Genomic DNA, 22,946 nt, shown 5'->3' with positions numbered 1-22,946 from the left:
TCACTTTGCAAATGAAGGCAGCGGGGTCTGGAGAGATGAGGTGACTTGTGTGCTGTAAGTGACAGCCCTGGGGGGGTCGAGTCCAGCTTCGCAGACCTGGCCTTGGGCGTTACTTCGCTTTGTCCTGCCTGTCTTTTCTCTGTTGGCATGCCCCGTGCCCCGAGCTCTTACCGTTCCTCCAGAAATATTTAGAGGAAAAGAACAAAAGCCCCTTCTTTTGTCTCCCAGCTGACACAAGGCTTGCCAAGGTGCCTTCTCCCTCCCATGTAGTTTGCTTTTCTGTAGATTCCATGGTGAGGTTCAAATACTGGTGCCCACGCCGTGCTGTGCAGGGAGGCTCAGCCAGGCTGATGTGTTCAACACAACAGAGCCCAGAGCTCCCCAGAGCCTGTGGAGGCCCCAGCCCTGAGGCCTGCTTCCCTGCCTCACATCCCAAGGTCATGGCCCAAGGTGCCCTTCCTGCTCAGTGACGAGCACGCCTGGGGTGCAGGGTGCCTCATTTCCCAGCCACACATCCAGGGGGCAGGGAGGAATGATCCAGACAGGACACGGTGACCCGTGAAGGGCAGGCTTGAATCTGGGTGAGACATGGAGCTCTGTGACACTGGGGACAGCCCTGGCTGGGGGGCTGCACGAGGTCCACAGAAGGACGGATGACTCCCTTCCAGAAGGCTAGCACGCAGACCCGGGACTGTTTTTAAAGGTGGTTTTAAATTTAAATCAATGATTCTAATCCCCGTGGACTCTTTTCAACGATGGGCTGTTTAAACTTGCCTGTATTTTGGCCTCTCTGCTAGAGGAATTGCCACGATGCAGCACATTGGAAAATGGGGTCATTACTGAAGAAAGCAATTTGTTTTACTGGTAATTTCTTCATAGTCCCCCCACTGCTGGTGAGTGTTCCGATTTAGAGCGTTCTTCCTCAGCTCCTGCTTAAGCGGCCGTGGAGGTGAGGGGAGGGCTGTCCTGAGGTGAGCATGGGGGTCGCAGGTGCACAGGGCACCCTTTAGTTCTCCTTCCATCCTGTCAGCCCAGCGGTTGTCTATGCTGCACCTGCAGTGTGCCAGGCAATGTGCTGTCAGTGATGCGAATGCATAGCTCGGGAGGAGGCCAGCCCCAGCAGAAGCCCCTCCCTTCGTCCTGTGGTTATGGGGAAGAGACGCCCCTGAGCAAGTGCTTGCCCTGTGCAGGGTGGCCCGGAAGGCCTTATTAGCCTGCCGGTGTGGAGTGTGGCAGGGGCAGGACTGCCCAGGGCTGGGCAAAGCCGGGTCTGAGGCTCCCTCCTGGAGGAGCGAACCGGCAGGGGAGAGGTGGCGATGAGAGGAGCAGCAGGACAGAGGCTAACTGACTCTCCTCGCAGGAAACCTGAGCAATGCCTCGGATCCACTACTGATTGCCGGGCTGAGCCCTAACTTTGTTTTCTGCTTTGCTTCAGACATGGTACTCGTTGCGCGGGAGAGGTCGCCGCTTCAGCCAACAACTCTTACTGCATCGTGGGCATAGCATACAATGCCAAAATAGGAGGTAAGATCTGGGGGCACGCAGCCGGGGAGCTTCAGGGCCCGCGGCAGGGATGCTGGGCTGTCCCGTCCCGCCAGGCTCAGCAGCTTCACCTCGGCCGGCCTTGGCCCTCTGTGTCAGACACCACCCTCACCCTCCCCACCCCCCGCACTGGCCTGCAGCCTGGTGCCAGGCAGCCAGCACCCCGTGACCCGGGCCTAGGGGCAAAGGAATTGCTCACCGTGTTGCCCGAAAAGCCGTCCGGAAGGCGCCCCCTTTCTCTTCTCTGGCCCTGCTAGTCTGAGGCACCACGGTCAACCAAACCGCCCCTCCGAAAAGGCCACGCTGGTTCCCTCCTGCTCATAGCCCTGCAGTGGCTCCCTGTCACCTCCACAACGGAAGTCCCTGCTCCAGCCTGCTGGCCCACTTGTCCTGCCCCTGCCCCTCAGCTTTTCAGTGGGACCTTTGTTGTGGTGTCCCCCAGTCACATGTGGTCCTCCCAATTTAGGCCTGGGCTTACAGCATTCCTTCCATCACCCCAAAGCCTCTTCCCGCCTCTCTCCCTTCGGTTCCATGCCCACTCCGCTGCTCCTCGGCTTGTTCACCACAGCGGTGGGGGACCGCGTCTTCCGGGTCCCTGTAAGGAGCAATGCCTGACCCCAGGTGTTTCTGCCTCTCCTGTTTAACTTCTCCATTTATGAGTCAGGCTTCTCTTGCTAGGATAAGGCTTTAGAGCAGACAGTTACATGTCTTCTTCCCCATCTGAGCCTGGCAGTTTGACTATCCAAACTGGCGATCAACAGGTACTTCGAAGTATCAATTAGAAGCATTTCGTTGAGCTGGGAGCTGAGCAGGTGCATGCCATGGGCATGAATGGTCCTTGAGCATCCAGATGGCTTTGAGGCACCCCTGTCCTCACTTGGGACTCTCTCGGTTTGGAGGTGCTCATGCTCACTCAGTGGGTGTGCTAGGATGCTGCCTTCCCAGGGCATTGCCTTCCCTGCTGCTATGCCTTTGCTGGGGTGACTGTAGCCCCCTCAGGTCTCCTATGAGCTGCACAGGGGGAGAGGTTGGGTTCCCTGGATCACCCTGGAGGTTTTGATGAATAAATACCCCTAAGAAGTCTCCCCATAAACTGTAGGACCAGGCTGACCTGGGTACCGATCCCAATTCCACCACCCGCTAGCTGTGTGTCCTTGGATGACCAGTGTAACCTCTCTGAGCCTCGGTTCCTTCATCTGTGGAGGCAGAATGGCAGTAATTCAGCTGACTCCCTGGGTCTGTTTTGACCATGAATTGAGACACTGTGTGTGGAAAGCATTGGCTGAGGGCTAAGTGTGCAGGGGGACTCCAAGCAACTCCATCCCTCCTGCTAAAACTCGGAGGCAGAATAAAAGTGATTTGTTTTGCCTTGCATGAGGGGTAGACCCCACCTTTGGGATCGTCTGAACCCTGCTCCCCAAAGACCCTGGACTAGCACTGACATTGTCTGCAAGCTGTTAGAAGTGCAAAAAATCATAGCCCCTGTCCCAGACCTACTGAGTCAAGATCTACATTATAACAAAATCCCTAGAGGGTGTGACAACAAATGTCAGTTTGAGATGTGCTGGTTTAGAGGGTTCTGGAGTCAGGCAGGTAGGTAACACCCACACTGTGGGCCGTGATGAGCAGCCAGTGCAGTTAAGGAGGAAAAGAACCTCCAGAGAAAGTGCACATGAGTGTGGTTGGTTCTCACTCTATACTCTGTGCAAAATTGTTACCCCAGTTTCCCAAATTCTGAAGAGATCACTTCTACGACCAGGGCTTGGGAACAGGAATATTTTTTAGTTAATGTATTTAATATCTCTGAGTATGAACTATACATATAATACTGTGCTAGCCACTGAGGGGAAGAATGAGGATAAGACAGACACAATCTGGGACCTTCTAGGAGCTCCGCACATCTTTGGGGTGAACAGTGCAAAAACACGAAAGATAGTACAAGACCAAGTACTGAAATGACAGAGGCAGACGGGGTCCTAAGTTTGGCAGGGCAAGCACTCAGTGAGGGCAGAAGCATGAGGATAAGGCATGAGCACATGAGAGAATTCGACTGGGAACAGAGAAAGTGCTGAGGGAAAAATAGGATCTGCAGCGTGGAGGCATGCCACGTAGGGTTAGGGACCATAGGGTGGGGCTGGCCATGGAGACGCAAGTGTGGGGTTCGAGGCTGGCATTTCCCCAGGGGACCTTGACAGCTATGTCTGCAAAGATGCTTGTACACAGCTCCAGCCCCACCACGCAGGCCGTGACCCCTTCTTCCTCCAAGCACACCCCCGGACAAGGCGACCTTCAGGCAGCGCTGACAGAGCCTCCCTCTCTGAGTGTGCTAATGCACAGCAGAAACTTCTGAGATGCCAATGGAACTGACTATGAGCTTACCCTTTAATTTTTTCTTTTTTTAGCTGTTGCTCAAGAGATTAAAGTATATTTCCTAACTTATTCCAATCTATCTGGAATCACTCTTGACTACTTCATGTATTAGATATGAACCTAAAACAGATTATTTGAATTCACACTCACTCTCATGCTTTGTGCTATTGTTATTCTTGCTTTAAACAGTTGACTTTAAAATATTAATGGAAAGGAATATATTTACCTACATATTTACCATTCCCAGTGTTCATCCTTACTTTCTAACTTCAGAGTTCTATGTGGTTTCCATTTTTCTCTAGCCTGAGAATTTCTTTTCGTATTTTTTGAAGTGCAGGTGTAGTGATGACAATTTATCTCAGCATTCATCTGAAAGTGTCTTTATTTCATCCTCATTTTTGAAAGAAATTTTGTTGAACATAGAATTCTAATGTGACCTGTTTTTCTTTCAACACTTTAAAAATGTTCTTCCATTGTCTTCTGGTGTCCATTGTTTCTGATGATGAGTCATTTATAATCCTTATTGTTGTTCCCCATTTACATAATGTGATTACTTTTTTCCTGTGCTTTGCCTGTGACTACAATGTCCTTTGGTGTAATTTTCTTCATGTTTATCTAGCTTGGGGTTTGCTTGGCTTCCTACTGGCTTGTTTTTATTTTTTGGTCTAAGTCAAATGTGGAAAAATTTCTGTCATTATTTAATTTTTTTCAACCCTATTTTCTCTCTCCTCTCTTTGGGCACTAGTTATAGTTGTTAGATTGCTTGATATACCTTACAGGTTACTGAGGCTGTGTTCATTCTTTTAAGTCCTTTTTTCCTCTCTGTGCTTCAAATTGTATGATTTCTATTGCACCGTCTTCGGGTCCATCAATACTTTCTTTTGTTGCGTCCAGTATGTTGTTAATTCCATCCAATGAATTTTTTTTTTTTTAACTTTTCAGATCTCCTGCCTTTCTGTCCTGTGATTTCCACTTGACATTTTTTTTTTATTGTTTCCAGGTCCTTCCTGAGATTCTTCTTTTCTTCACCCATTATTTCTATTTTTGTTTTAGATTTTTTAACATATTTGTAAGAGTTAAAGACTTGTACTAATTCCAGTATCTAGGTCATTTCTGAGTGTTTCTAATGATTGATTTTTCTTTTTACAATGGGTCATATACTCCTCTTTCTTTGCACATGGCTAGTAAATTTTTGCTGTACACTAGACATTGTTGTGCTACATTGTAGAGACTCTGGATTCTGTGATCTTTAAATGCTGTTGAGTTTTGTTCTAGCAGTCAGCTCAATTTGAACATGTGGAGGTTTGATTATTCATTTTTTATGGTTGATCTCTTTCTGATTTGCCCTTAGCCTTAGGGAAGATTCTTTATCCCAACCACATAGTCTTTACTTTTAGATCATGACCCTTTTGGCGTCTCAGTGGAAAGATTGAAATGTTTACCAAGACCTCTAACTTGACAAGAGTCAAACTCCAAATTGACTGCCCTGCAATAGGCAGCAGCTGAAATATCTGCTCCGCTCATTCAGCCTCCAGCTGGTCTTTTCCTCCTGAACTTCTTAGAGTCTTGCCCAAACATGTTTAGTTCAGGGGTCAGCCAAGTGTTTGAGGGGAATTTACATGTCCTCTTCTGTGGCTCTCTCCTTTCTGGGATTCATCTCAATTTCCAGCTGCTCTAGCAGTCCCAAACTCCATTCCATGCCTCCCCGGGAGAATTGGTTTGCACTTTCCTGCTTAGGTTCTAGTGTCTCCATACCAAGAGAATTGGGGAGTTCCCTCAGAAGAAAAGTTATTTAAACTTGCATCATACCCAATATGGTTCCCTTCTTTCAAGAACTGAATCCCCTGCCTGCCTCTGCCTTCCTCTTGTTGCTTTCCAATGCCCTTATAAAGTCGTGTTTCTATTCAATAAATCTTTTGTTGAGAATTTCATTATTATTTTTTAGAGGAGTTAGCATGATGGAATCTACTCTGCTGTTATTAGAACTATAACTTGTGGTTTCTTTACCAAATAGATGATGTATTTCGTACTATTGCTGCGTGACAGTTATTGCAAAATGTATCTGCTTAACCAACAAACATGTGTTAACCAGCAGAGATAGTGGCTCAGGGTCATTCATAAGGTTGCTGTCAAGCTGTTGGCTGTGACTATAGTCTGAACACTTGACTGGCCTGGAGGATCCACTTCCAAGATGGGTCACTTATTTGGCTGTTGGCTGGAGCCCTCCATTCCTTGCTGGCTGGTGGCAGAAGCCCTTCTTCCTTGATTCCTCACCATGTGCAGCTTTCCATAAGGTTCTTAGAGCGTCACCATAACATGGTAGCCAACTTCCTTTTTTTTTTTTTTTAATTGTATTTATTTATTTGAGAAAGAGAGAGAGAGTGTGTGCACAAGCAATGAAGAGGATGAAGCAGGCTGCCGACCAAGCAGGGATCCCGATGCGGGCCTCAATCCCAGAACCCTGGGATCATGACCTGAGCCGAAGGGAGACGCTTAACCAGCTGTTTTGGGATTCAATACACTTCAAAAGATCTGTTTTGTTTTGTTTTGTTTTGTTTCAGGGAAATTTTCTTCTGTTATTGTTTTGAACATTTTGGGTTCCATATATGCAGTTTTAGTCTTCGTGTGTACCACTTATACATATATTGGATTTCTAGTTCCTGACTTCTGTATTTCTTTCTAATCATATTTAACTTTTCATTTCTTTCCCATTTTATTTATTTAGTTTTTTCAGTTTTTCTCAAGCCTGTCCTCCATGTCTTTGGCCGTTTCACCAGTGTCTTTTTTCCTAGAGAAAACTCTAGTAAGGCTTTCATTTCTAAAATTGTTTAATGTTTTCCTTCTACTTCTGTCCTGAGGATGAACACACTTGGGGCCTCTTTCTGTTGCCTTGTCATCTCTTCATTGAACACTTGTATATATTTGATCTCTTGCTTCAGAGAGAAATTATATTTTCTTTAAATTATGCAGAAATGTTTGTTTATGCTCTCATCATTCTCTTGTACTTGTTATGCCCCATTTTTCCTTGTTTCTTATAATGTTGTTGCATAGATGTCATGCTAATCACTTTCTGGTTATTATTAATGACTGGCTGGAGAGCAGATGAAGGCTTTCTCTCTAGGCCAGTGAGATGCTAAAATATGGGGGGTTAGGGGTGGGGAGGGTCAGGGGAGGGAGCAAGGCTGCAGGCACTGAGGACTTGGGTTTGTGGACCCAGATCCTTCTCTTCTGCCGGTCTAGTAGCTTTAGGAGCTACTGGATTAGCATTAACTCCTGTTATGCTCACAACAGTGGGGATGGGGCAGAGCTGATTGTCACTTACTTTTTCTCCTCCAACAAACCATGTCACAAAAAAATGCCTGTTCTTTTTTAAGGAAAAAAAAAAGATTTTGTTTATTTATTTAAGAGAGAGACAGAGAGCACAAACTGGGGGAGGGGCAGGGGAGAGGGAGAAGGAGACTCCCCGCTGAGTGGGGATCCCGATGTGGGGCTCAATCCCAGGACCCTGAGATCGTGACCTGAGCCAAAGTCAGACACTTAACCAACTGAGGCACCCAGTGCCCCAAAATGCCAGTTCTTGGAAAGATAGTGTGTCTGTATAATTCTTGGTCAGACCTCAATGTTTCTAAAATAATAGACTTTTCGGGCACCTGGGTGGCTCAGATGGTTAAGTGTCTGCCTTCGGCTCAGGTCATGATCCCAGGGTCCTGGGATTGAGTCCCGTATCGGGCTCCCTGCTCCTTGGGAGCCTGTTTCTCCCTCTGCCTCTCTCTCTCTCTCTCTCTCTCTCTCTGTCTGTCTCATGAATAAATAAATAAAATCTTAAAAAAAAATAAAATAATAGACTTTTCACTTTTGCTGTGAAAGCAACATAGTGTGGCAAAGAAACAAACCCTCCCCTCAACCCCCAGCCACCTGTGCCCTGGTCATAAGGTCCTCAGGTGCATCACCTACTTTATGGAGAAATTACGCACCCTAGGGAATCATAGAGCCATGTGTCATCTTCATTGTTTCCAGAGAGGAGAGTGGGGTACTCTGTGTTTAACTGGAAGTCTCTTTCGTTTCATAGAAATTTTAAATTTTTTATTAAGTTGTAGGGCTGTACATTGATGATTTGTTCCTTTTTTTCTATGTTTAATATTTCAGTAAAAATCTGTTTAAATTGTTTTTATGTTGTTAGATTAGTTCATCATTTTCGTGACTCTTGGCTTTGGGATCTTGCTTAGAAAAGTCCAAGATAATAAATCGATTGTCCTGGATTTCCTCTAAAAACTTAGCTTTAGAAGAGTTCATCTTAAAGCTTTTATGGTTTTGTCTTTTGCATTTAGCTTTTTAATCCATGTGGAATTTATTCCCGTGTATGGTGTGAAGGAGAGATATAACTTTATTTTTCCCTGCAGTTTATATTTAGTGATGTGCACATGCCACCCTTATCCTCCATTGTTTCATTAGTTTCATTAGCTTATTTGTTTTCAATCCCTAAACAAGACTTCACTATTATTATAGTTTAAGAGGATTTTTTGGATAACTTAGAGGACAAATTTCCTCTTAACGGTTTTTTTTCAAAAATTTCTTGGCTATTCTTGCACATTTTCTCTTTCAGATGAACTTGAGAATCTGCTTGTCAAGTTCCATAAAAAATCCTGTTGGGATTTTGATTGGGATTGCATGGAAATTATAGATTAATTGGGGGAGAATTGACATCTTTACAATATTGAGTCTTCCCACGCAGGAACATGGTATGTTTTTCTTTATTCAGGTCTTCTTTGACATCATTTAAAAGTGTTATCACTGTCTTCATATCAATCTCATGCATTTCTTATTAGGTGTGTATCTAGGTCAGTTTTTTAAATTGTATTTCCAATTGGTTATTATTGAAGTGGATATAGGGAAACTATTGATTTTTGTGTGCTGGGTTTTTGTATCTGGCCATCTTAATGAACTCCATTAGTATTATAATTTTTTGTTCTCTTGGCTTTTCTGGACTGATGTAAATAAAAGCTCTCTGTAAATGTAATGGTGGTTTTTATCTCTTTAATAACTCTCATTTCTTTTTCCTGTCTTATTTCAATGTATAGGGACTCCTGCTGAGTATTAAATAGTGGTGATTTATAGGACTTGTTGTTTTATTTCCTGTTTACACAGGAATGTTCCTAGTATTATATCATTTGTAGATGTCTTCCATAGTTTTTCTGTAATTACTTTTTACTAAAGGAAATTTTTATATTCCTAGATTTCTAAGAGGTTTGATTGGGAATGGATTTATTGAATTTTATTACATGCTTTTTAAAAAGCACCTATTGAGATAATTATATTGCTTTTCAAGTTTACTATTTAATTTGTTTGCTGTAGTAAATTACAGTCATATATTTCCTAGTAGTGGAAATTTCATTCTTCCATTCTTAGAATACGTTCTATATCATTATGAGTATTGTTCTTTTAATACACTGCTTGCTGTTTTCAATTGTTAATATGTTATGTGTGGTCTTTGAATCTTTGTCTATCAGATAGTTTGAACTACAGTTGTTGTGTTTTGTGATGTCCGTCTCCAGGTTGGGTATCAGAATTATGCTGGTTTTGTAGGATGAATTATGAAGTTTTCCATCTTTTACTGCGCTCTGAAACAGTTCGTGTACTGGGGACATTGCCTGCTTTCTTAAATGTTCATAGGACTGATAAATCAATTTGACCAGACGGGATGACTTTTCAAAAGGCTAAGTCTATTCAGGATTTATATTTCTCCTTGAGGAAATTTTGGTCATTAAATTTTCCTACAAAATTATTCATTTCTCCAGATTTTCAAACATATGACCTATAAATTTAATATTGTATTCTTATAATTAAAAAGGTATATCCTCCACATTCATACTTAAAATTGTTCCTGGGTGCCTGGGTGGCTCAGTTGGTTAAGCAACTGCCTTCGGCTCAGGTCATGATCCTGGAGTCCCGGGATCGAGTCCCACATCGGGCTTCCTGCTCAGCAGGGAGTCTGCTTCTCCCTCTGACCCTCCTGCCTCTCGTGCTCTCTGGCTCTCATTCTCTCTCTCTCAAATAAATAAATAAAATCTTAAAAAATAAATAAATAAAATTGTTCCTAATCTTACTTGTGGCATCTCTCCTTTCCTCCTTGATCAGACTAATGAAAAATTTGCTATTTTATGAAATAGTTTTTTTGTGAGAACAAGATTTTGATCTTTTTTTATTATTACTATTTGAATTCTTTTGTTTTCTAATTCATGAATTCTACTTTCCTTTGTTTATTAATTTCTTTGGCTTTTTCATTTTTATTATTGTAGTTTTTTTCCTAGCTCCCTGTAAAGAATGCTTGTTAGTTCTTTATTTTCAGGTTTTGATGTGCTCTAATAAGTAAATAAATGTTCTATATACTTTCCTCCCATTACCTATCTCTGGCTTAATTATACAGCGTTCTTATTGTTATTTGTTTCTGAATAATTTTTATTTGAGCTTTGACTTTTTAACCCAAGAGTTATTTATAAGGGATTTAAATTTTTTTTTCCAACTGGGTAGATTTTTTTGGCACTCCTTTTGTTACTAATGTTTAACTTCATTGCGTTGGGATCAGAAGCTGTGTTCTGTATAATTTCTACCTTTTGGAATTTGTTGAGTGTTTCTTTGTGGTCTAATGCATGTTAATTTTTGTAAATATTCCAATGGGTTTTTGAAGAATATTTTTATTCTTTGCTTATTGAGTAGAAAAATCTATCACAGGTTGCAACTGGTGGCCCACAGACTGCCTTGGCCTACAGATGTGTTTTGTGTGACCCACACAAATTTTTTTTTTTAAAGTTATGCAGAAATTTACAAATCAAGGGATTTCCTAAGAAAATATGAGTTTATCTTAAAAAATCAGGAGGTCTGGCCATGCTGGGCCTCATTCCTTCATGGCAACAGTTAGCTGGGTATGCACCGTGACTGCTCCTTCAAAGAGCATTTCATCCATCTCCCTCACTGCCTGGTTCAATCGACGTTTCCCCTTCAGCCATTTATCCTGCCTTCCTGGTGCCTGAGGGATCCATGTGTGTCACCAGTGGGCCTGATCAAGCTCTATCAAAAGTTTGGGAGTCTTGTGTTCTCTCTGCCTGGTCAGTTGCTGAGAAGGGATGTTGGTCTCCATGATGATTGTGGATTTGTTGATTTCCCTCAAGTTTTGGTGTCTAAGTTTCATAGCCATGTTACAAAGGGCACAAAAGTTATCATCTCTTGTTGGTGTAATGAATCTTTCTCTAATCAATATGAAAATCCTCTCTTTGTTTCATTGTCTTTATGCCTTTCGTTGTTCTTCTTATCATCATTTGCCTCATATATGTTTCATTCCTTTATTTCTACCCTTAGTTTTATAAGCAGCCTGTATCTGGCTTTATTTACTTATTTTTCTTGTACATTTTAAGAGTCGCTTCAAAGAGGGAATTTGATATGTTCACATTTGATATATTTAGGCTTATCTCCGTGACTGACCCTATTTTGCTTTCTCTTAATTGACTTAATTTACCGACTTATTTTTTTCTTTAAATTTTTTATTGTTATGTTAATCACCATACATTACATCATTAGTTTTTGATGCAGTGTTCCATGATTCATTGTTTGTGCATAACACCCAGTGCTCCACACAGAATGTGCCCTCTTTAATACCCATCACCAGGCTAACCCATCCCCCCAACCCCTCCCTTCTAGAAACCTCAGCTTGTTTTTCAGAGTCCATCGTCTCTCATGGTTCGTCTCCCCCTCCAATTTCCCCCCATTCATTCTTCCCCTCCTGCTTTCTTCTTTTTTTTACTTCTTAACGTATATTGCATTATTTGTTTCAGAGGTACAGATCTATGATTCAACAGTCTTGCACAATTCACAGCGCTCACCATAGCACATACCTTCCCCAATGTCTATCACCTAGCCACCCCATCCCTCCCACGCCACCCCCACTCCAGCAACACTCAGTTTGTTTCCTGAGATTAAGAATTCCTCGTATCAGTGAGGTCATATGATACATGTCGTTCTCTGATTGACTTATTTCACTCAGCATAACACCCTCCAGTTCCATCCACGTCATTGCAAATGGCAAGATCTCATTCCTTTTGATGGCTGCATAATATTCCATTGTATATATATACCACTTCTTCTTTATCCATTCATCTGTCGATGGACATCTTGGCTCTTTCCACAGTTTGGCTATTGTGGACATTGCTGCTATAAACATCGGGGTGCACGTACCCCTTCGGATCCCTACATTTGTATCTTTGGGGTAAATACCCAGTAGTGCAATTGCTGGATCATATGGTAGCTCTATTTTCAACTTTTTGAGGAACTCCATACTGTTTTCCAGAGTGGTTGCACCGGCTTGCATTCCCACCAACAGTGTAGGAGGGTTCCCCTTTCTCCGCATTCCTCGCCAACATCCATCGTTTCCTGAATTGTTATTTTTAGCCATTTTGACTGGTGTGAGGTAGTATCTCGCTGAGGTTTTGATTTGGATTTCCCTGATGCCGAGCGATGTTGAGCACTTTTTCATGTGTCTGTTGGCCATTTGGATGTCTTCCTTGGAAAAATGTCTGTTCATGTCTTCTGCCCATTTCTTGTTGGATTATTTGTTCTTTGGGTGTTGAGTTTGATAAGTTCTTTATAGATTTTGGATACTAGCCCTTTATTTGATATGTCATTTGCAAATATTTTCTCCCATTCTGTCCGTTCTCTTTTGGTTTTGTGGACTGTTTCTTTTGCTGTGCAAAAACTTTTTATCTTGATGAAATCCCAATAGTTCATTTTTGCCCTTGCTTCCCTTGATTTGGCGATGTTTCTAGGAAGAAGTTGCTGCGGCTGAGGTCGAGAGGTTGCTGCCTGTGTTCTCCTTTAGGATTTGGATGGAATCCTGTCTCACATTGAGGTCTTTCAACCATTTGGAGTCTGTTTTTGTGTGTGGTGTAAGGAAATGGTCCAGTTTCATTCTTGTGCCTGTAGCTGTCCAATTTTCCCAACACCATTCGTTGAAGAGACTGTCTTTTTTCCATTGGACATTCTTTCCTGCTTTGTCAAAGATCAGTTGACCATAGAGTTGAGGGTCCATTTCTGGGCTCTCTGTTCTGTTCCATTAATCTATGTGTCTGTTTTTGTGCCAGTGCCATACTGTCTTGATGATGACAGCTTTGTAATAGAGCTGGAAGTCCGGAATTCTGATGCCGCCAGCTTTGCTTTTCTTTTTCAACATTCCTCTGGCTATTCGGGGTCTTTTCTGGTTCCATACAAATTTTAGGATTCTTTGTTCCATTTCTTTGAAAAAAGTGGATGGTATTTGGATGGGGATTGCATTGAATGTGTAGATGGCTCTAGGTAGCATTGACATCTTCACAATATTTGTTCTTCCAATCCATGAGCATGGAACGTTTTTCCATTTCTTTGTGTCTTCCTCAATTTCTTTCATGAGTATTTATAGTTTACTGAGTACAGATCCTTTGCCTCTTTGCTTAGATTTATTCCTAGGTATCTTATGGTTTTAGGTGCAATTGTAAATGGGATCGACTCCTTAATTTCTCTCTCTTCTGTCTTGTTGTTGGTATATAGGAATGCCACTGATTTCTGTGCATTGATTTTATATCCTGCCACTTGACTGAATTCCTGTATGAGTTCTAACAGTTTTGGGGTGGAGTCTTGGGTTTTCCACATAAGTATCCTATCATCTGCAAACAGTGAGCGTTTGACTTCTTCTTTGCCGATTTGGATGCCTTTGATTTCTTTGTGTTGTCTGATTGCTGTGGCTAGGACTTCTACTACTATGTTGAATAGCAGTGGTGATAGTGGACATCCCTGCCGTGTTCCTGACCTTAGGGGGAAAGCTCTCAGTTTTTCCCCAATGAGAATGATATTCGCTGTAGGTTTTTCATAGATGGCTTTTATGATATTGAGGTATGTACCCTCTATCCCTATACTCTGAAGAGTTTTGATCAAGAAAGGATGCTGTACTTTGTCAAATGCTTTTTCTGCATCTATTGAGAGGATCATATGATTCTTGTTCTTTCTTTTGTTAATGTATAGTATCACGTTCATTGATTTGCGGATCTTGAACCAACCTTGCAGCCCAGGGATAAATCCCACTCATGGTGAATAATCCTTTTAATGTACTGTTGGATCCTATTGGCTAGTATTTTGGTGAGAATTTTTGCATCCATGTTCAACAAGGATATTGGTCTGTAATTCTCCTTTTTGATGGGGTCTTTGTCTGGTTTTGGGATCAAGGTAATGGTGGCCTCATAAAACGGGTTTGGAAGTTTTCCTTCCATTTCTATTTTTTGGAACAGTTTCAGGAGAATAGGTATTAATTCTTCTTTAAATGTTTAGTAGAATTCCCCTGAGAAGCCATTTGGCCCTGGGCTTTTGTTTGTTGGGAGATTTTTGATGACTGCTTCAATTTCCTTACTTACAGGTCTGTTCAGGTTTTCTGTTTCTTCCTGGTTCAGTTTTGGTAGTTGATACATCTCTAGGAATGCATCCATTTCTTCCAGGTTATCTAATTTGCTGGCATAGAGTTGCTCATAATATGTTCTTATAATTGTTTGTATTTCTTTGGTGTTGGTTGTGATCTCTCCTCTTTCATTCATGATTTTGTTGATTTGGGTCATTTCTCTTTTCTATATCGTAAGTCTGACCAGGGGTTTATCCATCTTGTTAATTCTTTCAAAGAACCAGCTCCTAGTTTCGTTGATCTGTTCTACTGTTCTTTTGGTTTCTAGTTCATTGATTTCTGCTCTGATCTTTATGATTTCTCTTCTCCTGCTGGGTTTAGGCTTTATTTGCTGTTTTTCCTCCAGCTCCTTTAGGTGTAGGGTTACGTTGTGTATTTGAGACCTTTCTTGTTTCTTGAGAAAGGCTTGTATTGCTATATACTTTCCTCTCAGGACTGCCTTTGCTGCATCCCAAAGATTTTGAACAGTGGTGTTTTTGTTTTCATTTGTTTCGATGAATTTTTTTAATTCTTTCATTTCCTGGTTGACCCATTCATTCTTTAGTAGGATGCTCTTTAGCCTCCATGTATTTGAGTTCTTTCCGACTTTCCTCATGTGATTGAGTTCTAGTTTCAAAGCATTGTCGTCTGAAAATATGCAGGGAATAATCCCAGTCTTTTGGTACCAGTTGAAACCTGATTTGTGACCTAGGATGTGATCTATTCTGGAGAATGTTCCATGGGCACTAGAGAAGAATGTGTATTCCGTTACTTTGCGATGGAATGTTCTGAATATGTCTGTGAAGTCCATTTGGTCCAGTGTGTCATTTAAAGTCTTTATTTCCTTGTTGATCTTTTGCTTAGATGATCTGTCCATTTCAGTCAGGGGGGTGTTAAAGTCCCCCACCATTATTGTATTGTTGTCAATGTGTTTCTTTGCTTTTGTTATTAATTGCCTTATATAATTGGCTGCTCCCATGTTAAGGGCATAGATATTTACAATTGTTAGATCTTCTTGTTGGATAGACCCTTTAAGTAGGATACAGTGTCCTTCCTCATCTCTTATTACAGTCTTTGTTTTAAAATCTAATTTGTCTGATATAAGGATTGCCACCCCAGCTTTCTTTTGGTGTTCATTAGCATGGTAAATGGTTTTCCACCCCGTCACTTTCAATGTGGGGGTGTCTTTGGGTCTAAAATGAGTCTCTTGGAGACAGCATATCAGTGGGTCTTGTTTTTTAATCCAATCTGATAGCCTGTGTCTTTTGATTGGGGCATTTAGCCCATTTACATTCAGGGTAACTATTGAAAGATACAAATTTAGTGCCATTGTATTGCTTGTAAGGTGACTGTTACTGTATATTGTCTGCGTTCCTTTCTGGTCTATGCTGCTTTTGGGCTCTCTCTTTGCTTAGAGGACGCCTTTCAATATTTCTTGTAGGGCTGGTTTCGTGTTTGCAAATTCCTTTAGTTTTTGTTTGTCCTGGAAGCTTTTTATCTCTCCTTCAATTTTCAATGACAGCCTAGCTGGATATAATATTCTTGGCTGCATATTTTTCTCGTTTAGTGCTCTGAAGATATCCTGCCAGTCCTGTCTGGCCTGCCATGTCTCTGTGGATAGGTCTGTTGCCAGTCTAATGTTTCTACCATTATAGGTTACATATCTCTTCTCCTGAGCTGCTTTCAGGATTTTCTCTTTGTCTCTGAGACTCGTAAGTTTTACTATTAGATGTTGGGGTGTTGACCTATTTTTATTGATTTTGAGAGGGGTTCTCTGTGCCTTCTGGATTTTGATGCCTGTTTCTTCCCCACATTAGGGAAGTTCTCTTCTATAATTTGCTCCAATATACCTTCTGCCCCCCTCTCTCTTTCTTCTTCTTCTGGGATCCAATTATTCTAATGTTGTTTCGTCTTATGGTATCGCTTATCTCTCGAATTCTGCCCTCATGACCCAGTAGTTGTTTATCTCTCTTTTTCTCAGCTTCTTTATTTTCCATCATTTGGTCTTCTGTATCGCTGATTCTCTCTTCTGCCTCATTTATCCTAGCAGTTAGTGCCCCATTTTTTATTACACCTCATTAATAGCCTTTTTGATTTTGACTTGGTTAGATTTTAGTTCTTTTATTTCTCCAGAAAGCGTTTCTCTAATAATTTCCATGCTTTTTTCAAGCCCAGCTAGTATCCTTAAAATCATGATTCTGAACTCTAGGTCCAACATCGTACTAATGTCCGTATTGAGTAGGTCCCTGGCAGACGGTACTACCTCTTGTTCTTTTTGCTGAGGTGATTTTTTTCCGTCTTGTCATTTTGTCCAGAGGAGAATAGATGAATGAAAGAACAAAATGCTAGCAGGTTAACAACGTCTCCAGAAAATATACTCTAAACAAATTAGAAAAGACCTGAAACCAGGGGAAAAGAAAGGGAAAGAAAGAAAAAAGAGAGAAAAAAAGAAAAAGATAAAGATAAAAACAAACAAAAACAGAACAAAACAAAAAAAACAGAATATGATCAAATATGATCAGGCTGGTGCATAGATCAGTGCCACACACTAGATTTTGGGTGTATTTTGGTCTGTTAGAAGAAAGTGCCTCCCAAAATTTTAAAGAAAGAAAGACTTATACGTGTACAAAATAAGGGTTGATATGATGAAGGGATGGAATATGACTAAAGATGAAAATTATAAAAATTTTTATAAAAGGAATTGATAAGAAGTTGTTTGAAAAGAGAAGAGGATTTAAAAAAAAGAAGAAAAAAGGGGGTGGGAGAGAATGTGATCAGGCAGGAGACTAGAACAAAGCCATACAGTAGAGATTTAGGGTATATTTTGATCTATTAGAAGAAACTGTATTTCAAAATTTTAAAGAGAGAACAACATATATATACGTATATATATATGTATATATGCCAAAAATGAGGGTAACTACTATGAAGGGATAGAATATGACTCTAAAAATGAAAAATAAAAATGTTTTTTTAAAAAAGGGATTGATAAGATGTTGGTTGAAAAAGGGAAAAAGAAAAATTCAAAAAAAAAAAAGACAGTTAAAAAAATTAACTTTGAAAGACTGAAGAATCATATTAAAAAAAGCCATGAATTCTATGTGCAGTATTCCCCTAGCGCTGGAGTTCTCCTGTTCTCATTGATTGGTAAACTCGGTCTTGGCTGGCTGTTCGTGTTGATCTTCTGGGGTAGGGGCCTGTTGCCGTGGTTCCCAAATGTCTTTGCTGGAGGAGGAATTGCCCCACCCTTGTCAGTCTGGGGCTAAGCAAGCTGCTCGGGTTTGCTCTCAGGAGCTTTTGTTCCCTGCAAGCTTTCCGAACAGCACTGGAGGACGACAGTGAAAATGGCGGCCTGCCATCTCCACCCAGGAGGAGCTGAGAACTCAGGGCCCCGCTCCTCAGTGCGCCCCCAGAGAAAAGCAGTCACTTCCGTGTCCCTGGTCTCCGGCCGCACTCCGTGCTCACCCGGCCTGTGACAGAGCATTTCTATCTCTGGCACCCGACCCCGTGTGGAGTCTCCAAACCCAGCACATCCCTGCGGTGCGCTCCCCGCCGCTCCTCCCCGGGGAGGAAGGGGAGTCTCCCCGGCTCTGCCGCTTGTTGGGTCCCTGCTGGAGGAGCAGTGGCCCGACTGGGCCGCGGATCACAGTTTATGGCCACCCCGAGCTGAGAGCCCGCGCCTCGGCTCCGTCTCTGCAGCCGGCTTCCCCGCTCCGATACTTGGGAGCTCTGGCGCACTCAGGCTCCCCCGGTCTTTCTGTGACCCCGAGGGCCCTGAGACCACACTGTCCTACAAGGGTTCCACCCCCCCGCTTAGCCACTGGAGCGACGTCCCTCCGCCGAGCCAACTTCTAAAAGTTCCGATTTTGTGCTCCGCGGCTCTAGCACTTGCCAGAAGCGGCCGGCGGAGGCCCCTCCCCCGCCGTCTATCCTCCCGAATATCGCCTCGGATTCACTTCTCCGCACGTCCTACCTTCCAGTAAGTGGTCGCTTCTCTGTTCAGAGAGTTGTTGCTACTCTCCTCTTCGATCTCCTGTTGAGTTCGTAGGTGTTCAGAATGGTTTGATCCCTATTCAGCTGAATTCCTGGGACCAGACGGAATCCAGGTCTCCTACTCCTCCGCCATCTTGCTCCTCCCCCTTACCGACTTATTTTTACTTTTTTTTCTTTCTGTTTCTTTTACTTCCCTGCCCTTTGCTCTCTTCTTTGCTTTCTTTCATTCTAATGGCTTGAAATCTTTACATTCTAATTCTGTCTTTCTAATCCTCTGAGGCACACATACTAGAATTTATATTTTCCTACGCTGTGTAGCATTGCTCAGTATCTATCCCCTTCTCCTGAGCAAAAGAAGAACCTTATCATAGTTTCCCTTCCCTCTGCCATCTTCTCTTCTCCTTCATCACCTCCCAAAATTGGGGCCTCCAGGATTTTCACTCCATATTGTTATTAACAGTTTTACATGATGCAACAACAGTCATGTCGGCTTACTCATAAAGGTGGACCATTTTCTTTGGTCACCATTGTTTCTTTGATCTTATATCATTCTTTATGTTAAATTCTTTATTTTACAAGATTGTCTTTTCGATTAAATCATTCATTCTAAAAGACATTTTTGAGTGTTCCCATACAGGTGGATGGTTATATAGGTAATAACTCTTCCGAGTTCTTGAAGGCTTTATTTTCTCCCAACAAATTTGGCTGTGTTGAGATTTTAGGTTCAAAATAATTTTCACTCAGAATTTTAAAAACATTGTCCCTTTCATCTTTGGGCATCTAGTGTTGCTGATGAGGGGTCCAATGCCAATATTAATTTTTGTTCCTTTTCAGATAACTTGTTTTTATCTTCCAGAAAGCTTCAGGATTTTTCTTTTTCATTGTTCTCAGACTCAACCTCTTTGTGTCTGGATGTGAGTTTGTTTTCATTTCCTGCCTGGCTCTCAGTGAGCCCTTTAAAGACTCCATATTGTTATTAACAGTTAAACATTACACTTCAATAATTATGTGAGCTTAACTAAAAAGTGGACCAGTTTCTTTGGTCACCATTGTCTTGGGTGTTGGGAGAATCCCTAAAGTCAGTATTCCAGCTCTCTAATACCCTATCTATCCGGTTTGTAAAATCTGAAAATAGTTTCTCATCTAGTACTTCTAGTTGATGTTTTCAATTAAATTTTTATTTAAAATAATTGGTAGATTCACATGGATTGTAAGAAGTAATACACAGAGATCCAATTTTCCTTTGCCCAGTTTTCCATAATGGTGACATCTTGCAAAAGAATAGTACAATATTACAACTTGGATGTTGATACTGATACAGTCACAATATAGAATAGTTCCATCACCAAAAGAATCCTTCATGTTGCCCTTTTATAGCACACATACTCCCACCCTAACTCCTTCCCTAATCCCTTGGCAACCAACCACTCATCTGTTTCCCATTTCTATAATTTTGTCATTTCAAGAATGTTATATAAATGAAACCGTATACTATGTAGCCTTTGGAGTTGGTTTTTTCACTCAGCATGATTCTTTGGAGATTCATCCAGGCTGCTGTGTATACCAGTAGTTTGTTCCTTTTTATTAAAAAGTAGTATTCCGTGGATGGATGTACCACAGTCACCCATTGAGGGACATCTGGATTATTTCTAGGTTTGGGCTATAATAATAAATATAATAATAATATAATAAATATAATAATAAAGCACCTAGAAACATTCTTGTATAGGTTTTGTATGAATGTAAGTCTTCCTTTCTTTGGGATAAATATCCTGGAGTGCAACTGCTGGGTTCTCTAATAGTTATGTGTTTATTTTTTTTAAGAAACTGGCAAATTGGGAGTTCCTGGGTGGCTCAGGTGGTTAAGTGTCTGCCTTCCACTCAGGTCATGGTGCCAGGGTCCTGGGATCAAGCCCTGTGTTGGGCTCCCTGCTCAGCAGGGAGCCTGCTTCTCCCTCTCCCTCTGCTCCTCCACCTGCTTGTGCTCTCTCTCTCATTTTCAAATAAATAAATAAAATCTTAAAAAAAAAAGAAAGAAAGAAATGGGCAAATTGTTTTCCAGAGAAACTGCACCATTTTACATTTCCACTAGCAATGTATGAATGACCCAGCTTCTTTGCATGCTTGCCAGTAATTGGTAACATCACTTTTTAATTATAGCCATTCTGATAAGTATGTAGTGATACTAATTTGCACTTACCCAAGGCTAGTGATGTTGGAAAGCTTTTCATGTGTTTATTTGCCATCTATATATTCTCTTTTTTTTTTTATTATTATGTTATGTTAATCACCATACATTACATCATTAGTTTTTGATGTAGTGTTCCATGATTCATTGTTTGCGCATAACACCCAGTGCTCCATGCAGAACGTTCCCCTCCTTAATACCCATCACCAGGCCAACCCATCCCCCCAGCCCCCTCCCCTCTAGAACCCTCAGTTTGTTTTTCAGAGTCCATCGTCTCTCATGGTTCATCTCCCCCTCCGACTTACGCCCCTTCATTCTTCCCCTCCTTGCTATCTTCTTCTTCTTCTTCTTTTTTTAACATATAATGTATTATTTGTTTCAGAGGTACAGGTCTGTGATTCAACAGTCTTACACAATTCACAGCGCTCACCATAGCACATACCCTCCCCAACGTCTATCACCCAGGTACCCCATGCCTCCCACCCCCCACCATTCCAGCAGCCCTCAGTTTGTTTCCTGAGATTAAGAATTCCTCATATCAGTGTGGTGCCATCTATATATTCTCTTTAGTGAAATGTCTCTTCCTATCTTTTGGTCATTTTCTAATTGTAATGTTTGATTTTTAACTGTTCAGTGTTGAGGGTTTTTATATATCCTACCTACTAGTCCTTTGATGATTATGTTGTTTGTGAATATTTTCTCCCATTATGTAGCTTGTGTCTTCATTCTCTTTAACAGGGACTTTTGCAGAGTAGAAGTTTTAATTTTGATGAAATCCATTTATGAATTTTTCCTTTTATGGATCAAGGTTTTTGGTATAAATCTAAGAACTTTTTGCCTTGTCTTCAATTCTGAAGATATTTTATGTTGGTTTTTTTTTAAGTTTTTTATGGGTTTAAATTTTATATTTTGACTTCCATCTTGAGAGATCTTGAGTTGATTTTGTGTAAGGTGTGAGACTGAGATCAAGGTTTTTTGTTTTGTTTGCCTGTGGATGTCCAGTTTTTCCAGCACCATTTGTATAAAATGCCCATCTTTCTTACATTGAGTTGCTTTTGCACTTTTGTCAAAAATCAGTGGGAGTTTATTTCTGGGTTCTCTGTCTGGTCTGTCCATCTGTGTGTCTGTCCCTCTGCCAGTGTGGCACAGTCTTGATTATTGTAGCAATATAAAAGTTGTGAAACAGGGTAAACTGCTCCCACTTTTTCTTTTTTCAAAATAATTTTAGCTGTTCTAGTTCTTTTGCCTTTCCATTCAACTTTTATCATTATCTTGTCAATATCTACAGAAAAATCTTGCTGGGCTTTTAGTAGGGATTGTGTTAAACCTATGGATCAGTTGGGACAATTGACATCTTTACTATGTGGAGTCTTTTAGCTCATCCACTGTGTCTCTCCATTTGTTTAAATCTTTGATTTCTTTGTCAGCATTGTGTAGCTTTCACTATACAAGTTCTGTACATGTTTGCTTAGATTTACACCTAAGTGTTTCATTGTATTTTAAGCAAAGCAAAGAGCATTGTATTTTGAATTTTGATGTCCATGTGTTCATCATTAACATATAGAAATGTAATTGTTTTTGTATGTTGATCTTGTATCCTGCAATCTTTCTGAACTGGCTAATTTGTTCTAAGAGATTCCTTGAGATTTTATACTCGATAATGTCATCTGCAGATAGGAGTAGTTTTATTTCTTCTTTCTGATCTACATGCCTTTTATCTTTTCTTGCCTTATTGCCCTGGCTAAGAACTTAAAACCTAGAGTAGACATCCTTATCTTGTTCCTGATCTTCAAGGGAAAGCAGTAAGACTTTCACCATTATGTATAATGTTACCTACAGGTTTTTGTAGATGCTCTTTAGGAACTTGACAGTGTTCCCTTCTATTTCTAGTTTTTGGAGAATTTTTAAAAAATGAATGGGTATTGAATTTTGTCACTGCTTTTTTCCTCAGTGAGTGATGTGATTATGTGATTTTTCTTCTTTAGCTTGTTAATATGGTAGGTTAGGTTGGTTGATTTTTGAATATTGATCCAGCCTAGAATCTGTGGAATAAACCCCACTTGGTAATGGTGTTTTCTTTTTATATGTTATTGAAATCTATTTGCCATTATTTTGTTGAGGATTTTTGTGGATATATTCATGAGGAGTTTGGGTCGATTATTTTCTTTCTTTCTTTCTTTTTTCCTGTACTGTCTTTGTCTATTTTTGTATCAGGGTAATACTAGCCTCAGTAAATGAAATGGGAAGTGGTCCCTCATCTTGTATGCTCTGAAAATGATTGTGTAGAATTGGTGTTAATTCTTTAAACTTTTAGTAGAATCCTCCAGTGAAATCGTACAAACCTGGAGATCTTAGGGAGAAATTTTTTTTTTAATTACAAATTCTATTTCTTGAAAAGTATTAGAG

General features: G+C 41.1%; 1 protein-coding gene across 2 annotated transcripts in view; it reads left to right on the top strand.

Annotated features, from left to right (window-relative positions):
* The window catches only part of PCSK6 (proprotein convertase subtilisin/kexin type 6), a 185,610-nt gene that overhangs the window by 63,068 nt on the left and 99,596 nt on the right, over positions 1-22,946 (top strand). For both annotated transcript variants that reach the window (XM_073882509.1, XM_073882508.1), the window contains exon 6: positions 1,436-1,524. In XM_073882509.1, coding sequence (XP_073738610.1) covers positions 1,436-1,524 — 89 coding nt within the window. The remainder of the gene's footprint in view (positions 1-1,435; positions 1,525-22,946) is intronic.

Source organism: Callorhinus ursinus, unplaced genomic scaffold (assembly GCF_003265705.2).
Source record: "Callorhinus ursinus isolate GAN/ISIS: 27379988/994484 unplaced genomic scaffold, GSC_fseal_2.0 scaffold47, whole genome shotgun sequence".
In the NCBI taxonomy this organism is placed as follows: Eukaryota; Metazoa; Chordata; class Mammalia; order Carnivora; family Otariidae; genus Callorhinus; species Callorhinus ursinus.
This window is presented reverse-complemented; position numbering and strand designations above follow the sequence as displayed.